This window comes from Histomonas meleagridis (assembly GCF_020186115.1).
Source record: "Histomonas meleagridis strain 2922-C6/04-10x chromosome Unknown contig_20, whole genome shotgun sequence".
Lineage (NCBI taxonomy): Eukaryota > Parabasalia > Tritrichomonadida > Dientamoebidae > Histomonas > Histomonas meleagridis.
Genome location: NW_027150805.1, coordinates 1,988,350 through 2,007,626, shown reverse-complemented (window position 1 = coordinate 2,007,626; position 19,277 = coordinate 1,988,350). Strand labels below are relative to the sequence as shown.

The following is a 19,277-nucleotide window of genomic DNA, read 5'->3' as shown; positions in this document are numbered from 1 at the left end:
TTTCTAAGTTGGCGGGCACCAGCAAACGCAAAAATACGCGGGCAAAATTTCAAAAAATTATAAACTGCAGTTGGATATGCATGTATATCGTTTTATGAAACCACCTCAAAGCCGGAAGTCTGGCATTCTTTTCATAGGACTTGTTTTGTGAATTCGAATTCATTTTCCATCTATTGAAATGTGATGTGAAATCTAAGAGATGGAATACAAAGGAACAAGCATATCAGAGGCACCTATTGGATCTTTTGATGAAACACCATCTCCAACTTCTGGTGTAAGTGTAAATTGCGTTTCTACGTTTTACACATTAGTTCAATTATTAGCAAATTCTTTCAAAGAACAAAATTTTAATTCTATGTTAGCAAATTTAGAACAAATATTTTTACTTACCAAGGACAATCCTAGCAATTTTTCAATTTTTTTTAAAGATTCAAAACTAATAAATATTCTTTTCTGCTCAATTTTACTTGAACAATTTGAAAATAAGTTAGTGTTTCTTGAAATAATAAAAATTATTGCACAATCTTCATTAGATTGTCTAAAACAGGTTTTATCTTTTGATCCATTTCGAACTTTTCTCAAAATTTTACCATACATTAATGACGACAGTAAATGTGGTTGTATTTCTTTGCTTCATTTTCTCTATATAAAATATCCACCAACACCAATTACATTTGAAATTACTGAAAATGATCTTGAAATTATTTTTATGTGCACAAAAGCAGTACAAACGTCTGATAAAACGTGGATCTTAATTCGACTTTTATATGATTTTAGTCGATATTTTAATTTATCTGATGAAATGATTTCATGTTGTCTTACAGGTGCATTAACATGTTTTTACCGATATTTTAATTCGAAAGATGATAATCAATTCATTAAAAGTTTAATGTGTATAAAGAATATCATTATGCATATTCCTGATGAAGGTATAGAAAGTTTCTTTTACTTTCATTTTGAAGAATTACTTCCCGAAATAATAAAAAATTACACAATTGATAATAAGCCGAAATCTGTTTCAAAAATATTTACTTTTTATAATGATATGTTTTCTTTTGTTAATAAAAATAATTCGCAAAAGTTATTTTTACCATTAGTTAATATTAACGAACTATTTCCAATATATTTTACTGTTGAAGATGTTAATTTTGCCACTTCGGTACTTCTTTTATATGCAAATATTATCGAATTAGGAATCATGCAATTATTAAATAAAGATTTGTTTGCTTTCATTAACAAATGCTTGAAGAATACGACATCATCTTATAAAATGAAAGTTGCACTAATGAATTTATTGTTGAATTATATAATCGTTTTTGGCTTTGATGATTTTATATTGAGTATTTATAATGATTTCGAAGATTTGACATTCGATTTCCTTTCATGTGAATCAAATAATCCAATTCTGGAAAAGATTTTATGCATCTTAATAAAGGCACTGAGTGTTGATAAGTTAAGAAATAATTTGAAAGAAAAATTAATCGAATTTAGCGTGACACAAGATTTGGAATGCCATATGCAAAGTGAAAATGAAAATATAGCAAAAATGTCCGAATTGATTATTGCGAATTTGAAATAAGTTATGCTGTTTACCTTTTATGATTAAATAAAAAATAATTTTATTTTTAAATTGTTTTTGCATTAATGCAGAAGAGGGCGTTTATTTTCTGCAAACGGTCATCAGCCGATGTTTTGCGGATATATGGACCCTTTAAATTGGTCATTTCGCTTTTATTTAATAGAAGCAATTGACTACGTAGGATTCGATCAAGAAAATCCAACAGAATCTTGGGAAAAAATTCTTCAAAAACTCAAAGAATTTACAAATGCATTTCTTGGACACGATATACAAATTGACTCTAACCAATGCCATCTTTTTTACCTTCAAATGCTCGCAGAATTTGGAGATTTTCGAAGTTTATCAGATCCTTTTACATATCCTTCTGAAGACATCAAAGAAAAGATTAAAAGGTTAAGGCGTGCTGAGTTGCGCCAACAGCTTTTAATTGTAAATAACCAGATTAGGTTTAATAACTATGTACGCAAACATCATAATCATGAGCCAATATCCCAAAGCGACATGAGATGGCTTCGATTCAAAGAAGAACCTGAACTGCCAGAAGAACAGCAAGTCAGTATCCTACCACAAATTGCAGTTGCAGCCAAATCTGAAAAATGGTATCAAACACTTCCAATCAATGGAAAGGGACCATTAGGCCTAAAAGATATGTCAATTGATAACATCATATCTCGAATAATGTGTGGGTTTGTCACAACACCAATGGAACTTCTTCGTGATGTTCTTCATTTAATAACAAATTTATGTTTAGATACACATTCATTGACAGAAAAAGAAAAAGAATCGATTCAACAAATGAAAGAGTTCTTTATTGAAAAGCTAAGGCCATATTTAATGAATGACCCTAAGTACAGAGATTCCAAACTGATTCAAGAAATTGCTGAATCGCAAATCGAATTTTATAAAACAACCAAAAGAGAAAAATAGTAAAAATTGTTGATAATTATTTGGTTTTATTAATTTAATTGCAATTGAAATTAATTCTGCAAATGAAATTGTTCTTTTTGTCACTTTTGCGGAGTGTCATTGACGGTTTTTTCATTTGGATGAAAAATTCTTCCTCTACCAAGATTATAATTGGAATTATCATAGGAGTTTTGGCTCTTATTACAATTATAATATTGTCTTTACCATTCCATCGTTATCAAGGTTTGTTTCCAATATATTGGGATAAAACATTTAATAGTTCAATTCAATATTATATACAAACTAGACCAACTCGCAATGTTGCTTTAATAACAGGCGCACGTCAGTCAGGTAAATCTACTGTTCTTAACCAAATTTCTGAGAAATTACAGAACGAAGGAAGATTTGTAGTTAATGTTGATGCTTTAGAAGTCAAAACACTTGACGACTTAGTAAAAAGGATACGAGCTGCTGTTGCACTTGGTCTTACTCAAGCCTATAATATTCTTTCAACAAATATGATCACTGGTTTGAATGAAATTCAAGATCCTCAAAATGAGACATCCTTGCCAATTCCTAGTTTCCCTAATCCAGCATTACAAAAACCATTTATAGCAATTTCATCAACTTTAGAATCAATTGGCAATTTCTCAGAGATGGCAGTTCACAAGTTCTTTGACACATTTGAAGCCTATGAAGAGCTTCTTAGGCCTGTTCTCATATTCCAAAATATTGAATACATATATGAACTTGATTCAAGAATCATCAAGTCAGCAGTTTCACGACTTTCTCGAAGAAATCATTATAATGACTATGTACCAGTTTTTGTTGAAATCAAGAATTCTCATAATCTCATTAACTTAGAAACTACTTCATCATTCCAAGTTCTCACCATCAAACCAATTCATGATTCTCGAACTAAATTTGTTTTCACGAATCCATTATTCAGGCGTTCCGAGTACCGAAAGATCTTCAACACATTTGGTAGTCACCAAGGAACATTTGCACGTGTTTTCGAAGATCTGCGTTACAACGTCCCCATTGAAAAGTCCATTTTGAATATCAAAGAAGAAATAAAACAAACAATTCAAAGGATCGGCATCTCAAAAGTTCCTTCGGAAATTTGTTCAAAATCAGAAAAAGTTCTTCTCAATTTCAATGAGACCGCTCAATTGGCGCCACTTTTCGCCAACGGATACTTGGTTTTAAATGATGGAATGTATGTAAAGTTTATGAACAAGGAAGTTCGCACCACACTTTGCACACTCCCCAAAAACTAATCATTCAAAGTTTATTGCATTATAAAGATTGCTTGTTCGATATGATTCGTAAAGTGTGTTGCTTGAAATATATGATTCCAGTTGTGAAATGTGTCTTCTAATTTCGTCTTTGTCTTCTTGTGTGAGAATATCTGCTTTAATTGGCTTACGTTGTGTATCCATATTAGGACGATAATTGGGATCGAGTTCGATTCTGTTGTTATTAAAGATAAATCTTTTGGTTTTGATATTGTCGATTAATGGTGTGATTTGTGGAAAAATTTGATCATTAAGTTGAACATATTCTGTGATACAATTAGAAATGGTTTCTGGATCACCAGATAGAAAAGAGGCTTGCAATTTTGTTGCAGATTCATTTAGAACTGCAAATGATTGCTGAAAAATACTCATATCTTTTTTGCAATGACATATAGGATCTGGCGCAATAGGAGGAAGTGATGGGGTTTGGGGAATCTCATTGGGATTTTGTGGCTGAACTGGTGGAGGTGGTTCAGAATTTTGTGCAGATTCTGGTTTTCGTGATGGCACAACAATAATTGTGTGACCATCTTCTATGTGATGAAATGCTAATGTTTCACCATTTTTTAGGGAATGTCCACGAAAAATTAATCTAAGATTTTCTGATGAATTATAAAAACCATGAATTAGTTCTTTTAAAGCTTCTATTTTTAAGCTAGGCTGTACTTCAAGTTCATGTTCTTCTTCACTTCCAAGAATTTTTATCTTTATTTTTATTGGTGTATCTTCAGCCATTTTTGTCTAGCCAAATTTTTGACAGTATGTGTGAATTTTTCATATGTTGAGAGATGAAATTGATAAACTTAACTCATCTAATGGAATTAATAAACTTAATGATTCATTATTAACAAATTATAGCAAAAGAAGAAAAGATAAAATATCAATGAGTGAAAATATGATTCAAGATTATAATCAAGATCTTATTGATTCATTTGAAGAGCATGATATTCAAATTCTAAATGATTGTTTAATACATTTATTAAATTCACTTAATAAATATCAGATTAAAAATTATTTCGATATTTTGATTCAAGCATTTTTATATATATTTTCAATAAAAGAAAAAACGATCGCATTTAACTTATTACAAATTCTTTCCAAAATTACCAAAACAGCCATTATTAACATCTCATGTCAACAAGAATTATTATCTAATATATTTTCTTTTATTCATGAAAAAGTTATTCTTTTATATCCATTAAAAATCATTCGAAATTTGGTATCTCGATCTATGGAAAACTCTGAATTTATATATACAATGTTTTCACCAACTGATATATTTAATTTTATTCAAGACTTAGATATAAATCTACAAATTTTAGGACTATCCATTATTTCTAGTTATTGTCTTCATCCACTTTCTGATGAAAAAGGTAATGAAATCATTCAAATACATAAAACAATACTTCAAACTTGTGATGAACATTCTATAATAGAAGAAGCCTTTCATTCAATTTCTAATTATAGAAGATATTCATTTAATAGTATAAATGTTATTTATTACTCAGGAATTGTTCCTATTTTCGAAGCATTGCAACAAAATTTACCATCGTCAGTAATAATTACATTATTAACAATTTATGGAGAAATCCTTCAACAAGAATATCCTAAAACACCGATTTTTGATATTAATAAAATATTACAATATTCCGAAAGTGATAAAATTAGAGAAACAGCTGTTTGGCTTTTGTTGGTATATATTGAAGAATGTCCAATTTCATTACAACAAATTTATCATTATAATATTTGCGATTTTTTGGATAAATGTGTTGAATTTGGTACTTCTTCATTAGTAATAAATTCTTTGTTAATATATTCGATTTTAATACAAAATGCAAATCAAAGTCAAATGGAGAATTTGATAAATCATAATTTGATATATCAATTGTTTGAAACAATGCAATTTAATGATGACGAAAAAATTAATTTGGTTTTTTTGGATGGAATTATAAATATTTTTTTATATTTCGAGACATTAGATATAAATTTGTTTTGGAATTGCATAAGTAAACAAGAAATTATGGAATATCTCTCGTCACAAGCTGTTGAATCATATTCAAAAGATTTTGCTGAAAAATGTAAATATTTTATTAGTATTATTAATAAATTGCTTATATAAATTCATGTAGAATGTTTGAAAAACTTGAAAATCAAATGATTATTATAATAAACAATATCGATATAAAATTTGATGATTTTAACATGTAATTTGGTTTGACTTTTAACCTGGTAAAGATTAAAAGTTACTTAAAACTTTAATAAATAAATATTTATTAATTAATGTTTTCACAAATGCAAACAAAACTAATAAATATTTTAGCATTAATGTTAATATCTGTACTTTTTTGTTCATTAAGTGGTTTAACTATATCATCGCAATTTCATTTGGAATAGCTCCTTCTTTAATCTATTTCTATGGTTACTATCATTCTTTGAAAGTTCTTTATAAGAACTAATAATTTTAAGGTGTTATATCATTATTATTTAGCGTTTTCATAGAAGCATTAATTGGATAACAAAAATATTTTTGCAAATCAAAAATTAAGATGATAACGGCACTTTTACGGTTATTGAATTTAATTATACAAACCGATAGAGCGGTTACTTGAACAAAGGCTTTGGAGGAATTTTCTGTTGAAATAACAGAAAACCAAATGAGGAAAAAGCAAAACCAAAGCCAAACTTCAAACAATGATTTCAGAGAACATTTCAAATTTTTCGAACTTAAAATAATCGAATTAATATTATCTCATAAATTACAGCCCTCCATGGAATATGACAAGGAAGTTCTTTCCAAAGTATTACACTATTCTTCTTACTTCCTAGGAACAGTAAAAGATAATAGATTTGAAATCATTTCAGTTGATCGAATGAAACTGGATGTTTTTAAACCATCATTAATATTTGAATTCCATAAAATGGGGTTTATTTTGTATACTGGTGATTATGAAGCTAAATTTGAATTTTCTTATGAAAATTTATTAGAAGTTCAATCCATTATACAATCACTCGAAAATGGGCAATTATCAAAAGAACTTTATTGTTTAATTCAAAAAACGGGCATTTTTACATGTAGTGATGGAATTTTTCCTGTTGAAATCAAAGATTTCCGTTTTGATCCACCCAAAATTTCACGTTCAATCATAAAAATTGGGAACGAAACTTTGCAGTATTACATCAACAGTGAAGTCCCATCCTTAGGAAGAAGAAACATCAATTTAAAAACTGAAATTGAAAGACAACTTCTTCTTATTAAAACACCGAAAATATGCACAGACCCATCACCAAATGTCACTCGATTATTGAGTATGAGAGACTTTAGAAAGAAAGGACTTCAAAAGAAAAATAGCTTAGATACAAATATCATGGATTACATAATTGAAGAAGACGAATTAGATGAAAATGATGGCGAAGAAGCAAAAGCAGACAACGAATTAGTTGTAAATGTTATCAAACATACAAAAGAAGATAACGAATTAAGTACAAATGGAATAAAAGAAGTTAATGAATTAGATGAAAATACATTTTCTAATAAAGAAGAAAAAATTATGAAAAACGAAAATAATAACAAAGGAATTAATGCGCAAAATGATTTTACTATTAGTGAATCAATCAAAAATTTGTTTCGACAGTATCAAATGTTTGGAAATATATAAATAAAGATAAAAATTTAAAGTTTTTCTATCGTACTGTTAGTTTTATGTAATGTTCAGAAAAAACTTAAAAAAAATGAAATTTAAACAATTTTATTCTAGATTTTATCAAAAAAAGTAAGAACATCAGCAGATAATTTCGCAATGTCTTGGTCTTGATCACTAGTTAATTCACTAATTGCATTTTCAAAATCAGTATTATTGATTAAGGTGATAAAACCTTCGTTGACACCAGCTGTATTTAAGAAAATACATATTGTGATTAATAAACTAAAAATAAATTGAGGATCATCATTTGTTATAAAATCAGCAATGTTTTCAAAAATATCTAACATATTATTGTATACAAAATTGGTGTATTTTAATTCGTTGATATTAACAATATAACAAACAATCAAAATTACTTCTTTTTGTATAGCATACGTTCCATTATTTTTAGCTATTTTAAGAAAATTGATAATTAAGGGATCAAGTAAAGCATCAACAACTCTTTTGTCTTCGCATGCGGCAAAATTATGAAGTATTTGACAGAAATTAAGAACTATTTTAGCATTCCAAGATGTGAATTCATTAACAACTGATAGAAAATTCGTTTGAACAAAACAATGAGAAAACTCATCTGAATGTGATGTAATCTTAAAAATTGTTGAAAATACACTTTCAGTCATTGGATCATTTTTTAATTTCAAAAGAATTAGAATTGATTCAAAGAATTGTGGAGTAATTATTTGTTTTATTGAAATATCAGGTCCATTAATACATGGCCAATAAAGATTTTCAATAACAAACCCTTTGATTGTAATTGAATGTTGAGATATATTAGAAATATTTAATAAGGCATTATAAGATGAAAAAACATTGGTTGCAAATTCTTCTGTTACGAGATTTGGATAAATGAAAATAGTTGAAAATAATTTGAGTATTTCCTCTATTAAATATAAATGATCAAAAAATTGAACATCATCATCTTCTGCTGTTGGAAGACTTTTCAAAAGTGTACCAAGAATTGTAAATGAAAAGTTGATGAAATTTATCCCAAATAATGCCTCTGCAACACCAGCAGAATATTTTGTAAAATTAGAAATGATAGTGAATGAATCTAAAATGAATTGATTTTCTTTTGATTTTTGAATAAGTGAAATGAAGAAACCAATAATGTCTTGTGCATAAGTACAAGTTTTTACAAAGTTAGGGTAGCTTGTTAATTCCAAAAAAAATGGACAAATACAATCAAGTAAGTCAAAATCATATGAATTGCCAATTAAAAGAATTGTTTTTACAACTTGGGAATTTGCTGATATAATGTTATTCTTAAAAAATGTTATTGCATCGCATTGTAAGCTGATATCATTAGATTGCAATTTTTGAAAGTTATTAATACAATTTTCTTCTGTTGCTCTCGTAGCAGCATTGTAATGTGTGGTCAAAGCTTTAACAGCATGGAAAATATCATGTTTTTTCCTTTTGAGAAGCATGCCCAATTTCTTGCTGTACGTTAATATTCACAAATCATAATGAATTTTCATATCACTTGTCCACATAAAACATAGAGCAAATCCTTTTAAATCAACGCTGTTCTGCAGGCAGCCTAACTTATCTATAAAAAAGATTCAACCCCATAAGAGAATAAGCAAAAAAACATGTAGTTTGAAATCTTTTTTTAAAAAAATTATTGAAAAAAATTATATTAAAACCAAATTTTAATAACCCAAAAGCATTATATGGCAACATAGTGAGTACAAAAAATTCAGTTTAATTCGAACTTGTCAATGAAAATTGATTTTAAATTTTCGAAAATTTTAGTTCTATTTTTATTTAGTTATTTTATGATCCTAAGCGCTGTATTCTCTATCTGCATTATAGTATTCTTCTGTAATATTTTGGACAATTTGTGGTTGAGAAATGTTTGGTACAAATGTATCAATTCCATAACCCAAGAAACTTTCCTTTTGTTCATATGATGGTGCTTCAACAGGGTTCAATCTTTGGTTGTTGATCAAGCAATTAGTTTCGGACATTCCTAAAATAAAATGAAGAGTTTGGTGGCCAATAATAAAGCTCAAATGCTATCTCCCTATTCAAAAAATTGAAATAGTTCAAATGTCTTCATTCAATTTACAGCAAATAAGCTTTCAAATGTAAAATCGGCCAAATTGAATTAAATTCTGGGAGTTCCGACCTGACATGATCATGCTAATTTTTTAGGGTTATTCCACTTTTTGAATATTTTGCCAAATAGAGAGACGATCATCGTCAATTCAATATGTGGAGTATGTCAAAATATTCCTACTTTTTGAATATTTTATTGTAAACCATTCATTTTTAATAATAGTCACTTTTTTAATGTTTTTTGGTTCAATCTCAGGGGCTGTGATCGGTATGGATTGAAAAGGTTTGTTTACGATAGGACTTTTTGAACAGGTTCAAATACTTTATCGCATTGTCTTTCGAAAATCATTATATCTTTTTTCTCGCTGAATACTATTCTTGATATCAATAGAGAAGTGATTTCAGTATTGGGCAGTTACTAATTTGTTCTTGAGATATAATTTTAATCTTTGATAGCAATTGAGATGTGATTCTATATTTTAAATTATTCTTTATATTTCTTTATTCTTATCCATTAAAATGTTGTTCATTTTTTCATTTTTGATGTAGAAAATTTTATCGATTTATTTCCTGAGTTTTAATTAAAATATTCATTAACGGTCGGAAAATGATCTTTTGATATGTTCCACTTTTTGTGTTGTTTACGATCGTAAACACGTATGATATATGTAAAGCATACAATTCATTTTTTGAATGATATATGCGACATGTGATTACATTTCGTCATAGAACAAAAAAAATTTAGACAAACTCTGTCAATACTGACGATTTGGAAACATATAAAACATTTTTTTCCATCATAAACTGAGATAATGGAAATGATTACCAATTCACGGGACCCCTAAACACTAAGTAGTTTAAAGTAAATTGAATTGTCAGTCAATTTCCTTTTAGATAGAATCTTTCAAAATTCCTTTTCATTAAATTTAAATTTAAAATCTATAATCCATCAATTTTTGCACTTAATTTCTTGGAATCAGAACAAAATCCCAATATGTTCCAACATAATTTTTCAAGATTAATATAATTCAACATGATCAAGCATGCTTACAAGTCAATGTGTTTCTCCACAATCATTTATTTCATTTAGATTTAACAATCAGGATTTTTCTTCCATTTTTTTCAATTCGAACAAAGTTTGTAAAAAAAGGAAGACCAAAGAAACAGACCCATGAAGAAAGTAAAAAAAGTAAGGGAACCACCTCAAGAGGAACAACCAACAGAAGAAATAAACGAAGACCTTTTCTCTGATGTTACACCACAATCACTGAATTTACAAGATCGTATAATTTCAGTTTTAGAAAAAAAAATGAAAATAACACGACTCACAAAAATCCAAGCGGAATCATATCACCCAATAATTGAGGGGAAAGATGTTCTTATGCGTGCTGATACTGGAAGTGGTAAAACATTATCATATTTAATTCCGATAATGCAGTGCTTAGTTCAACGTTTTCCTCGTGACACAAATCCAATTGACCGTTCTTTGGGCCCTCTTGTAGTTATTATCTGTCCCACACGTGAACTTTGTCTTCAAACTTCTACTGTTGTTGATAAATTCAAAAGTCAAATGGCATACATCACTCCAGGTGTACTCTTAGGTGGAGAGAAAGTTGCATCTGAGAAGAAACGTATTCGCAAAGGCATTAACATTCTTATAACAACGCCTGGTCGAATACAATATCATCTTAAAAACACGCAAAACCTTACATTCCCACACCTTCAATTCCTTGTTCTTGATGAAGCTGATCGTCTTCTTGATATGGGATTTCTTAAACCAATTACAGAAGTCATCAATTCTCTCCCACCACGACAAACAATCCTGGTTTCTGCGACTCTTCATCGCCAACTACAACAGCTAACAGAAATATCTCTTACTAACCCCGTAACTGTTGGCGAGGCTCCAAGCGAAGACTTCTCAATTCCTCCGACACTTTTGCAGCGGTTTTTGGTCGTTCGGCCGAAATGGCGACTAACGAGTCTTGCATCACTTCTTCTTCGATGTGTCACTGATATACCAAACATGAAAGCTATTGTCTTTATTAACAATTGCTTATCGGTAGATTTTCATTATACATTTTTCAGTTTATTTAATTTCATGACACCTGCAGAAAGACATCAACGAAAACAAGGACCACGAAAGCCAAAAAATGAAGAAAACGAAGAAAATAAAAAAGATGAAGAAGAACCCAAAAAAGAAGCAACGATTCAAGATATTCATGCATCAACAGATAATGATGAAATCGGCTCATTCTCACCATATTTAAATTGCCCAATATTTCGTATCCATGGGAATGTCGATCAAATAGATCGTGCAAAAACGATAAGCAAATATACGACAGAAAACAAAGCAATCTTATTCTGTACAGATGTTGCAGCTCGAGGACTTGATATACCCGACGTTACCACAATTATACAATTTGATCCGCCAATCGATACAGAAGATTATGTCCACCGAGTTGGTCGAACAGCACGTATTGGCAAAGATGGAATTGCGTATTTGTTTTTACAAGAATTTGAACTTGGCTTTATTAATTTACTTCAAACCAAAAAAGTCGATATAAAAGAATATCCATATAAACGTTTAATAAAACGCGCGGTATCCATCATGCAAGGTGACGATGAAGGTTTGTGTATTGCAGCAATGAAAAAAGAAACAGAATCCACAGTAGAAAGCGACAAAGAATTAGAAAACTTAGCAGCTAGAGCTTGGGCATCTACGATTAAAGCTTATACATCACATCGGAAAGAAACCAGGAAAATATTCGATAAAACGCAGTTACATTTAGGTCAAATGGCTGCATCTTTTGGATTAACCAAAACTCCTGGTGATCTAAAGAGAATGTTAGCCGAAGAAAGAGAATTGTTAAGTAAGTCGAAGACGCCGAATGAAGAAGATGCAGATAAAGCTAAGTTCTTACCTGCTTTCGAAGAAAGAACTTCAGAATTCCTTTAATTTTTTAAATAAAGTAATTATAAAGATCTTCAACGATGATATTTTTTGATGTCTGACAACGATGGCCAATTGACAAGAGAAAGCGGTTTTAGGCTCTGAAAGTTCGTCGTAACGCATTCAATGCTCTATCGGAAGCAATCGTGCGGTTAATTCTCTGGGGGTGCCCCGCCATTTGAATGGAGATATTTGTGAGCCGAAGACGATGAAAACATGCAAACGTATTTCGATGTTTTTCTTCTTGTTGGTTTATGGTCAATATTGCCAAAATTTTAGCGAATACTGTCAGAACCAATATGGAATTAATCAAGTTATTGAGATGTTTGATATACCATTTTCGAAATGTAAGATTTCTGATTTTCATAATATCACAATTAATACAACATACGAAGCAATTAAACAATTTCCAGTTGAATATCGAACTTTACGTGTCGATGGTGGATTAACATTAAACATTTTTAATGTAAAATCTGGAGATATTTTACAAAAACTTGATATTATACAGGCAAATGTACATTTATATTTACCAAAATATGAAAACATTATAGAGGGACCAATAAGAGTTAACAATGAGGATGGAGGACAACTTTTTGTTCATGGATCTTTTAGTACTAATAAAAATAAATTAATTAAAATAATCCATACAAATGATATCCACTGTTCACTTGATCCATCAGATCAAAAAGGAGTTATTGGTTTTCCAAGAACAATATCATATGTAAAATCTGAAAAAGAAAAAGCTCTTAAAAATGGGTACGGAGTTCTCTTTTTTGATGCTGGTGATTTCATTTCAGGGTATCCACTTTGTAATCTAAAAGATGGAATTAATGGCATTAATGCAATTAACAAAGCAGAATATGATGCTGTTACAATTGGAAATCATTTTTGGGATTTTGGGTATGATAGTGCTCGAGTCAATTTAAATGCCTCTCAAATTCCAATTTTATGTGCAAATGTAAAAGACACTGATACTGTCAATCCTCTTAACTTCAAGCCATATACAACAAAGACTGTATTTGGAGTTAAGGTTGGAATCTTTGGGTTGACAACTCCTTATACTCCTGAGATAACCAGCAAAGAAAGCGTCAAAACCGTTGTGTTTGATAGCGATTTGATCGGAGTGTCAAAATCCGTTGTAAAAACCCTTCGAGAAGAAGAACATTGTGATGTTATAATTCTTCTTTCTCATCTTGGTTATGAATACCTTGAACTCAATTCTAATTATCTTGCAGAAAATTTCAATGGCATTGATGTCATTATTGATGGACATTCTCATACTGAACTTGAACATGGAGCTTTTCATCTAAACAATGATTACCAAACGCTCATTGTGCAAACAGGAAGTTATTTAAATAACATAGGTATTACTGATTTACAAATAGATTATGTCTCAAATAAAGTTGTAGGTAAAAAGTCCAAACTTATATCATATGAAAACATGTTAACCATTGAACCAGATCCAGAAATCACAGAATTCTTAAGAATTAAAAATGAAGAAATTGAAAGTATTGTCAACGAATCCATTGCACAATCCGATCTTGACTTGCTTGCCAACACTACCGAGCTACGTATGCTAGGTAATTCGCAACTTGCAAGTCTAATTACAACGTCCATTCTTACAATACCAAATCGAGCGATTGACATTGCCTTACTTCACGGCGGTGGCATTCGCTCCTCAATTACAAAAGGCACAGTGACATTTGGCACAGTTTTAGAGATATTACCATTTGATGATAACATTGTCTATTTAAACATTAGTGGCCGACAACTTCGCGAAGTTATACAATTTGGCACACGTACATATAAGCAAACGCTTTTATCATGTTTTCCATTTTTTTCCGGGTTAACGTATACCATTGACATGAGTAAACAATGGAACGAAAGCGCACGAATCACAGAAATGAAACTTGTTGACGCCAATGGAACAAATATCGAAGACATTGCTGATGATAAATATTATACACTTGCAACTGTAACAATCTTAGCTGAAGGTGGCGATGGATATACAATGCTCAGTAACATAACGCGTTATGATTACTCTGATCCATTAACAGATATCTTTAAATTGTTTCTTAAAGAGTTAAAAGTAATTAAAGGAAGCGAAGAATTCTTTTACCGAAATCGAATCAATGAAATTAATGGAAATAATGAAAATGGAATTAACCAAACACCGAATTTAAAGAACGGAAATAATTACTCTGTTATAGTTGACGGAATATTTAGTTCATTATATGATAATAATGAAAATGAAACATTTTATAATTATAAAGTTAAAGCGAACGGTTATGTGATGTCAGATTTGAAATGTTTACAGAAAATTGGAAATGTGACATTGAATTATTTTGCAACTAATGATATTATTTATGCTGCTGATAAAGATGAAATTTTATTCGGAATGAATGTCCAAAAAGAACCAGTGAATATAATGGGAAAATGTAATTCAATGTTCAAAAAAATGAATAATAATTTCGAATGTGTAGTTAATACACCTTTTTTGATATTAAGTATTGTGTTGCTTGTGGTTATTGTTGCAATTGTTGTGACAACGCCAATAGTTTGTGTGATGCGTAAAAAAGCGCGTAATTTAGATAAAATAAATGATATGACAGATAAATTAGTGTTCTCTCCATAAAAATATATAATAAATAAAGTACTGTTCTGAATAAATTTTCTTTTATTTGTTTTCTTCGAACATATAAAACGAAATAGAAAATAATTTTTTTAATTTGCCTAATTTGGATTATAATATTAATTGCTTCATGCAGTCTTTATTTCGTTTAATTCATTAAGTCAATCATATAAAACGAAATAGAATTAATAGTAAAGACTCGAATTTCATAATCGAAATCTGTTTTTGATATTTAAAATGTTGTTCTAGTGAGTTGTTTATACTTATATTTTGTTTCATCTAACACAAATTTGTTAATCCTTAAATAGACAATATTCAGTTGTCTAAAAAAAAAAAAAAAAAATCTTAGAAGAAGATATTCTTTAGAATATCATCATTGTGACCATGAGAAATGCAATAAGTATCAGTGATGTAACACTTCTCGCTCTGAAACCATCACTTTGTACATATCCCGTTGTTAAATTAAATAATGGATCATTTTCAATTGTGTAATTTATGTTTCTTGGTATTCCTGAAGTATCAATGAATGGTTTATCTATATCAGAGACATAAAGTTTTAGATCAAAGTTTTGTACATTTTCCCAATTTCCTATGAAATTGAATCCTATTGTTGAATTTCTCACATGATGATTTTCACGATAATAATATATATTAAATGTATTATAATATATTTCGATATATTGCCTCATTGTTAGGTCATCAAAATAAATTTTTAATGATCTTGGTTGAGTTACATCATTTGGAAGAATAAAATCAATAATTCTTTGTTTATATACATATGGCGAAACCATCAAAGATAAGTTATTTGAAAGGACAACATTGCCTACAGAAACATCATTTTCATGAAATGTAATGTTATCAACATTTGTGATTTGAAATATTTTATTTGTTGCATTTATTTTTGAATTTTCTAGTTGATCAACTCGTGTTGAAATGAAGTTATTTGCTGTAATTTCGTTATCTACTTGACATTGATCAGTATCTATAAACAAAGTATTAAAGGTAATGCTATCAATAAATCTAACTTTCCCAATAACTATAACATAAGGAAGTGACATGGAAATATTAGTTATGGGTGAAGTAATACCTATATTGCCTTGAAGCACAGTAAGTTTGTTAGCTACGTTTGATATATCAATGGTAGCGTCAATTTCAAAACCAACTTCAAGTATTTCATAATTTTCTGCAAAATCAGATAAATACCCTTTAGATTTTGCATCAGGTAGGGATTGATATACATAACCAGAAACGGCTTCAATTGCATCATTACATAATTTTGTATAATAATCATCACCTTCGATAAAAGTTGAAAAATCTCGAAAATTATCTTCCCAAGAATAGTATTGCAATGCGTTAAATCCATAAAAAACAGATTTATATGTGACACTTGAAGCTAAATTAAAAAATAAAAATGTTAACATAAAAAGTAATGATTTCATATCACAACCGAATATTTTGAGTTGCAACAAATGCCATCATTAAAAAAAAATGCCATAAAGTGTCGGGAAAAAATGTCAAAAAAAAGTCAAAAAACAAAGTGCTGGTGTCTGTTTTTCATTGCATAAGACATAAGTTGATCATAATATTTTAAAAATTGGAAGAATGTTTTTTAAATAATGTTTCTTTTGGTAATGAATATATGTAAAAGTTTGTGAAAGCTTTCTGAATGTAATCAGCCTAATATGAAAAAATAAGAAAAAGATTGATTCCAAAATACATAAAATTAATTACTAATGATAAATTAAGAATAACCAAAGAAAATTTATTTGAGAACATTTTAATTCCTTATCAGAAAAAAATGAAATATTTAATTATAGAGTTTTATTATCGATTCATTATTACATAAATTTCTATTTAAATATGTTTTCATCGATTCGGTCGCCTTCTTCTTCTGACCTTTGGTATTATCAACATGTCGATTTCATCATCACTTTCTTCTGTGTTTTCATTTGTTTGACTTTTCTCTTCGTTTTGCACATTTGCATTAATTTCATTTTTGTGATTCGTCGTTTCGATTTGTTCATTTTTATCATTCGTTTCACTTTGTGAATATTTATGTGGAATTTCTTCATTTGGAACAAGTTTTCCACTTTCTTCTGCTTTAGCGATTTTTTGTTTTTGCTCTTTTTCTTCTTCTTTTTGGATAATTTTTTCATTTTTAAGTAAATTGTTTTCTTCTTTAATTATATTTCCATTTTCACGTAAATTGTTTTCATCTTTTTGGATAATTTTTTCTTTGTTTTCATTTTCTTCTTTAATAACTTTTTCATTTTTACGTAAATTGTTTTCTTTTTGTTTAATTTTTTCATTTTTACGAAAATTGTTTTCTTCTTGTTTAATAATATTTTCGCGTGAAGTTTTATCTTCTTTAATTACTCGTTCATTTTCTTTTTGTTTAATTTTTTCATTCTTACGAAAATTGTTTTCTTCTTGTCTAATAATATTTTCAAGTAAAGTTTTATCTTCTTTAATTACTCGTTCATTTTCTTGAATAAATTTCTTTGCGTTTTTGTTTTGCTCATTTCTTTGTAAATAATTCCAACGTTCAGTTGGCGATTCTCTTTTTTCTTTAGTTTTATTTTTAATTTGCGAATTATCTTTTTGTTTTTCTTTTTCGTTTTTCGTTTTGTGTGAATTTTTCTCTTTTATTTCATTTGTGAATTCTTTTTCCTTTTTGTATAACTTTTCTTCTTTTTTAGTTTTCTTTTGAACTTTTGATTTTGTTCTATTTTTATCTTTCGAAACCTTAAAGAACTTCTTATAAAGTTCAATTAATTTATGTACAAATTTTCCATATTCTTTTTCATTTTTGCATTTACTCATATATTTATATATTTTATTGTTATCATTTTTAGTGTATTCGTTTCCTCCTTTAATCAAATTTTTTATTTCATCCTTAATAAACATTAAAATTTGAATATTTTCGTTAACATTTTCTTCGTTTAAATGTTCGTAACCAATAAACATTTTGAACTTATGTAAAAATTCCGATTCTTCAATGTTATCATCACTTAATGACTCCAACTCGCTTTCGAGCTCTGGTTCTATTGCATCACTTTGAGACAAAACATTAATTTGATTAATTTCTTCATTGTTATCTTTTTGTAGTGTTTCGATATTATCAAATTGATTAATTTCTTCATTGTTATCTTTTTGTAGTGTTTTGATATTATCAAATTGATTAATTTCTTCATTGTTGTCTTTTTGCGATACTGTTTCGATATTATCAAATTGATTAATTTCTTCATTGTTGTCTTTTTGCGATACTGTTTCGATTTCGTTCTGTTCCTCTTCTTCGTCATCAATACTCGGTAATAATGCACGTCTTTTTGCGCGTGGTTTCATGAATTCACTAATCGAAACGTTTTCTCGAACTTCAGGTTTTTCGTTATTATTAATTTCGATTTTTTCGCTAACTTTTTCTTCTTTCTGTAATTCCTTATGAATTGTTTCACTTCTTAATTTATCGAAGAAATTTCTTTGGTCGACGATTCGATTCATTTTCATATTATTATTACTATATAAGTTAACATTATCCATATTTATGTTGCCAACAAAAGTATTACTAATCTCATCAAGTATTGGCTCATCTGGCGGTGGATATAAAGGCTCAAAATAATTCCATAGATCAGTGAATGTATCTTCGGGCATTCCATCAAAGATCAGAAGCGGCGGAGGTGGCGCAAGTGTTGGTTCTTCAGATTCATCGATTTCTAATGGGAAGATTTGCCAACTATGCATTGTCTCCATTGAAACAATTTGCCGACTTTCATCAATTTTAATGTCTTTAGTATATTCATTGATTTCTTTGAGACAATTTTCGATTTCCTTTTGTGTAAAAGTTGGATTTAAAAAGTAATACCATCGATATCGAGGATTAGGATAACTAAATTCAATGTCACGTTCGGAAAAGGCTTTAATGATCACAGATAAACACATTACACTTGCGCGATGCTTGTAAAAGAAAATATGTTTCATTAATGCTTCTAATATTTTATGCGATATTCGAAACATTTCATCATATACTTCAGAAAAAGTGTCCCTCGATATAACTTTATACAAATGCCAATTGAGAATACGAAATAAATAGAACTCAAGAAGGCGATTCGTTGATTCTCTTTCGAAATTAAAATCAAGTGCATAAATAATA

The 19,277-nt window shown here is 29.1% G+C and overlaps 5 protein-coding genes across 5 annotated transcripts; 4 read left to right on the top strand and 1 right to left on the bottom strand.

Annotated features, from left to right (window-relative positions):
- Positions 1-1,702: 1,702 nt before the first annotated feature.
- On the top strand, positions 1,703-2,506 carry GO595_003165 (uncharacterized protein; the record flags this gene model as incomplete). The annotated part of the gene is made up of 1 exon (XM_067916155.1): positions 1,703-2,506. The coding sequence occupies one exon, from the start codon at positions 1,703-1,705 to the stop codon at positions 2,504-2,506; it is 804 nt and encodes a 267-aa protein (XP_067776966.1).
- Positions 2,507-2,625: 119 nt separating this feature from the next.
- Positions 2,626-3,765, top strand: GO595_003164 (uncharacterized protein; the record flags this gene model as incomplete). The annotated part of the gene is made up of 1 exon (XM_067916154.1): positions 2,626-3,765. The coding sequence occupies one exon, from the start codon at positions 2,626-2,628 to the stop codon at positions 3,763-3,765; it is 1,140 nt and encodes a 379-aa protein (XP_067776965.1).
- Positions 3,766-10,716: 6,951 nt separating this feature from the next.
- Positions 10,717-12,501, top strand: GO595_003163 (ATP-dependent RNA helicase dbp7; the record flags this gene model as incomplete). Its single annotated transcript, XM_067916153.1, has 1 exon — positions 10,717-12,501. The coding sequence occupies one exon, from the start codon at positions 10,717-10,719 to the stop codon at positions 12,499-12,501; it is 1,785 nt and encodes a 594-aa protein (XP_067776964.1).
- A 316-nt stretch (positions 12,502-12,817) lies between these two features.
- Positions 12,818-15,130, top strand: GO595_003162 (LysM peptidoglycan-binding domain-containing protein; the record flags this gene model as incomplete). Its single annotated transcript, XM_067916152.1, has 1 exon — positions 12,818-15,130. One exon carries the CDS (start codon positions 12,818-12,820, stop codon positions 15,128-15,130), a length of 2,313 nt encoding a protein of 770 aa, XP_067776963.1.
- Positions 15,131-16,993: 1,863 nt separating this feature from the next.
- GO595_003161 (uncharacterized protein) lies at positions 16,994-19,066 on the bottom strand (the record flags this gene model as incomplete). The annotated part of the gene is made up of 1 exon (XM_067916151.1): positions 16,994-19,066. One exon carries the CDS (start codon positions 19,064-19,066, stop codon positions 16,994-16,996), a length of 2,073 nt encoding a protein of 690 aa, XP_067776962.1.
- Positions 19,067-19,277: the final 211 nt, after the last annotated feature.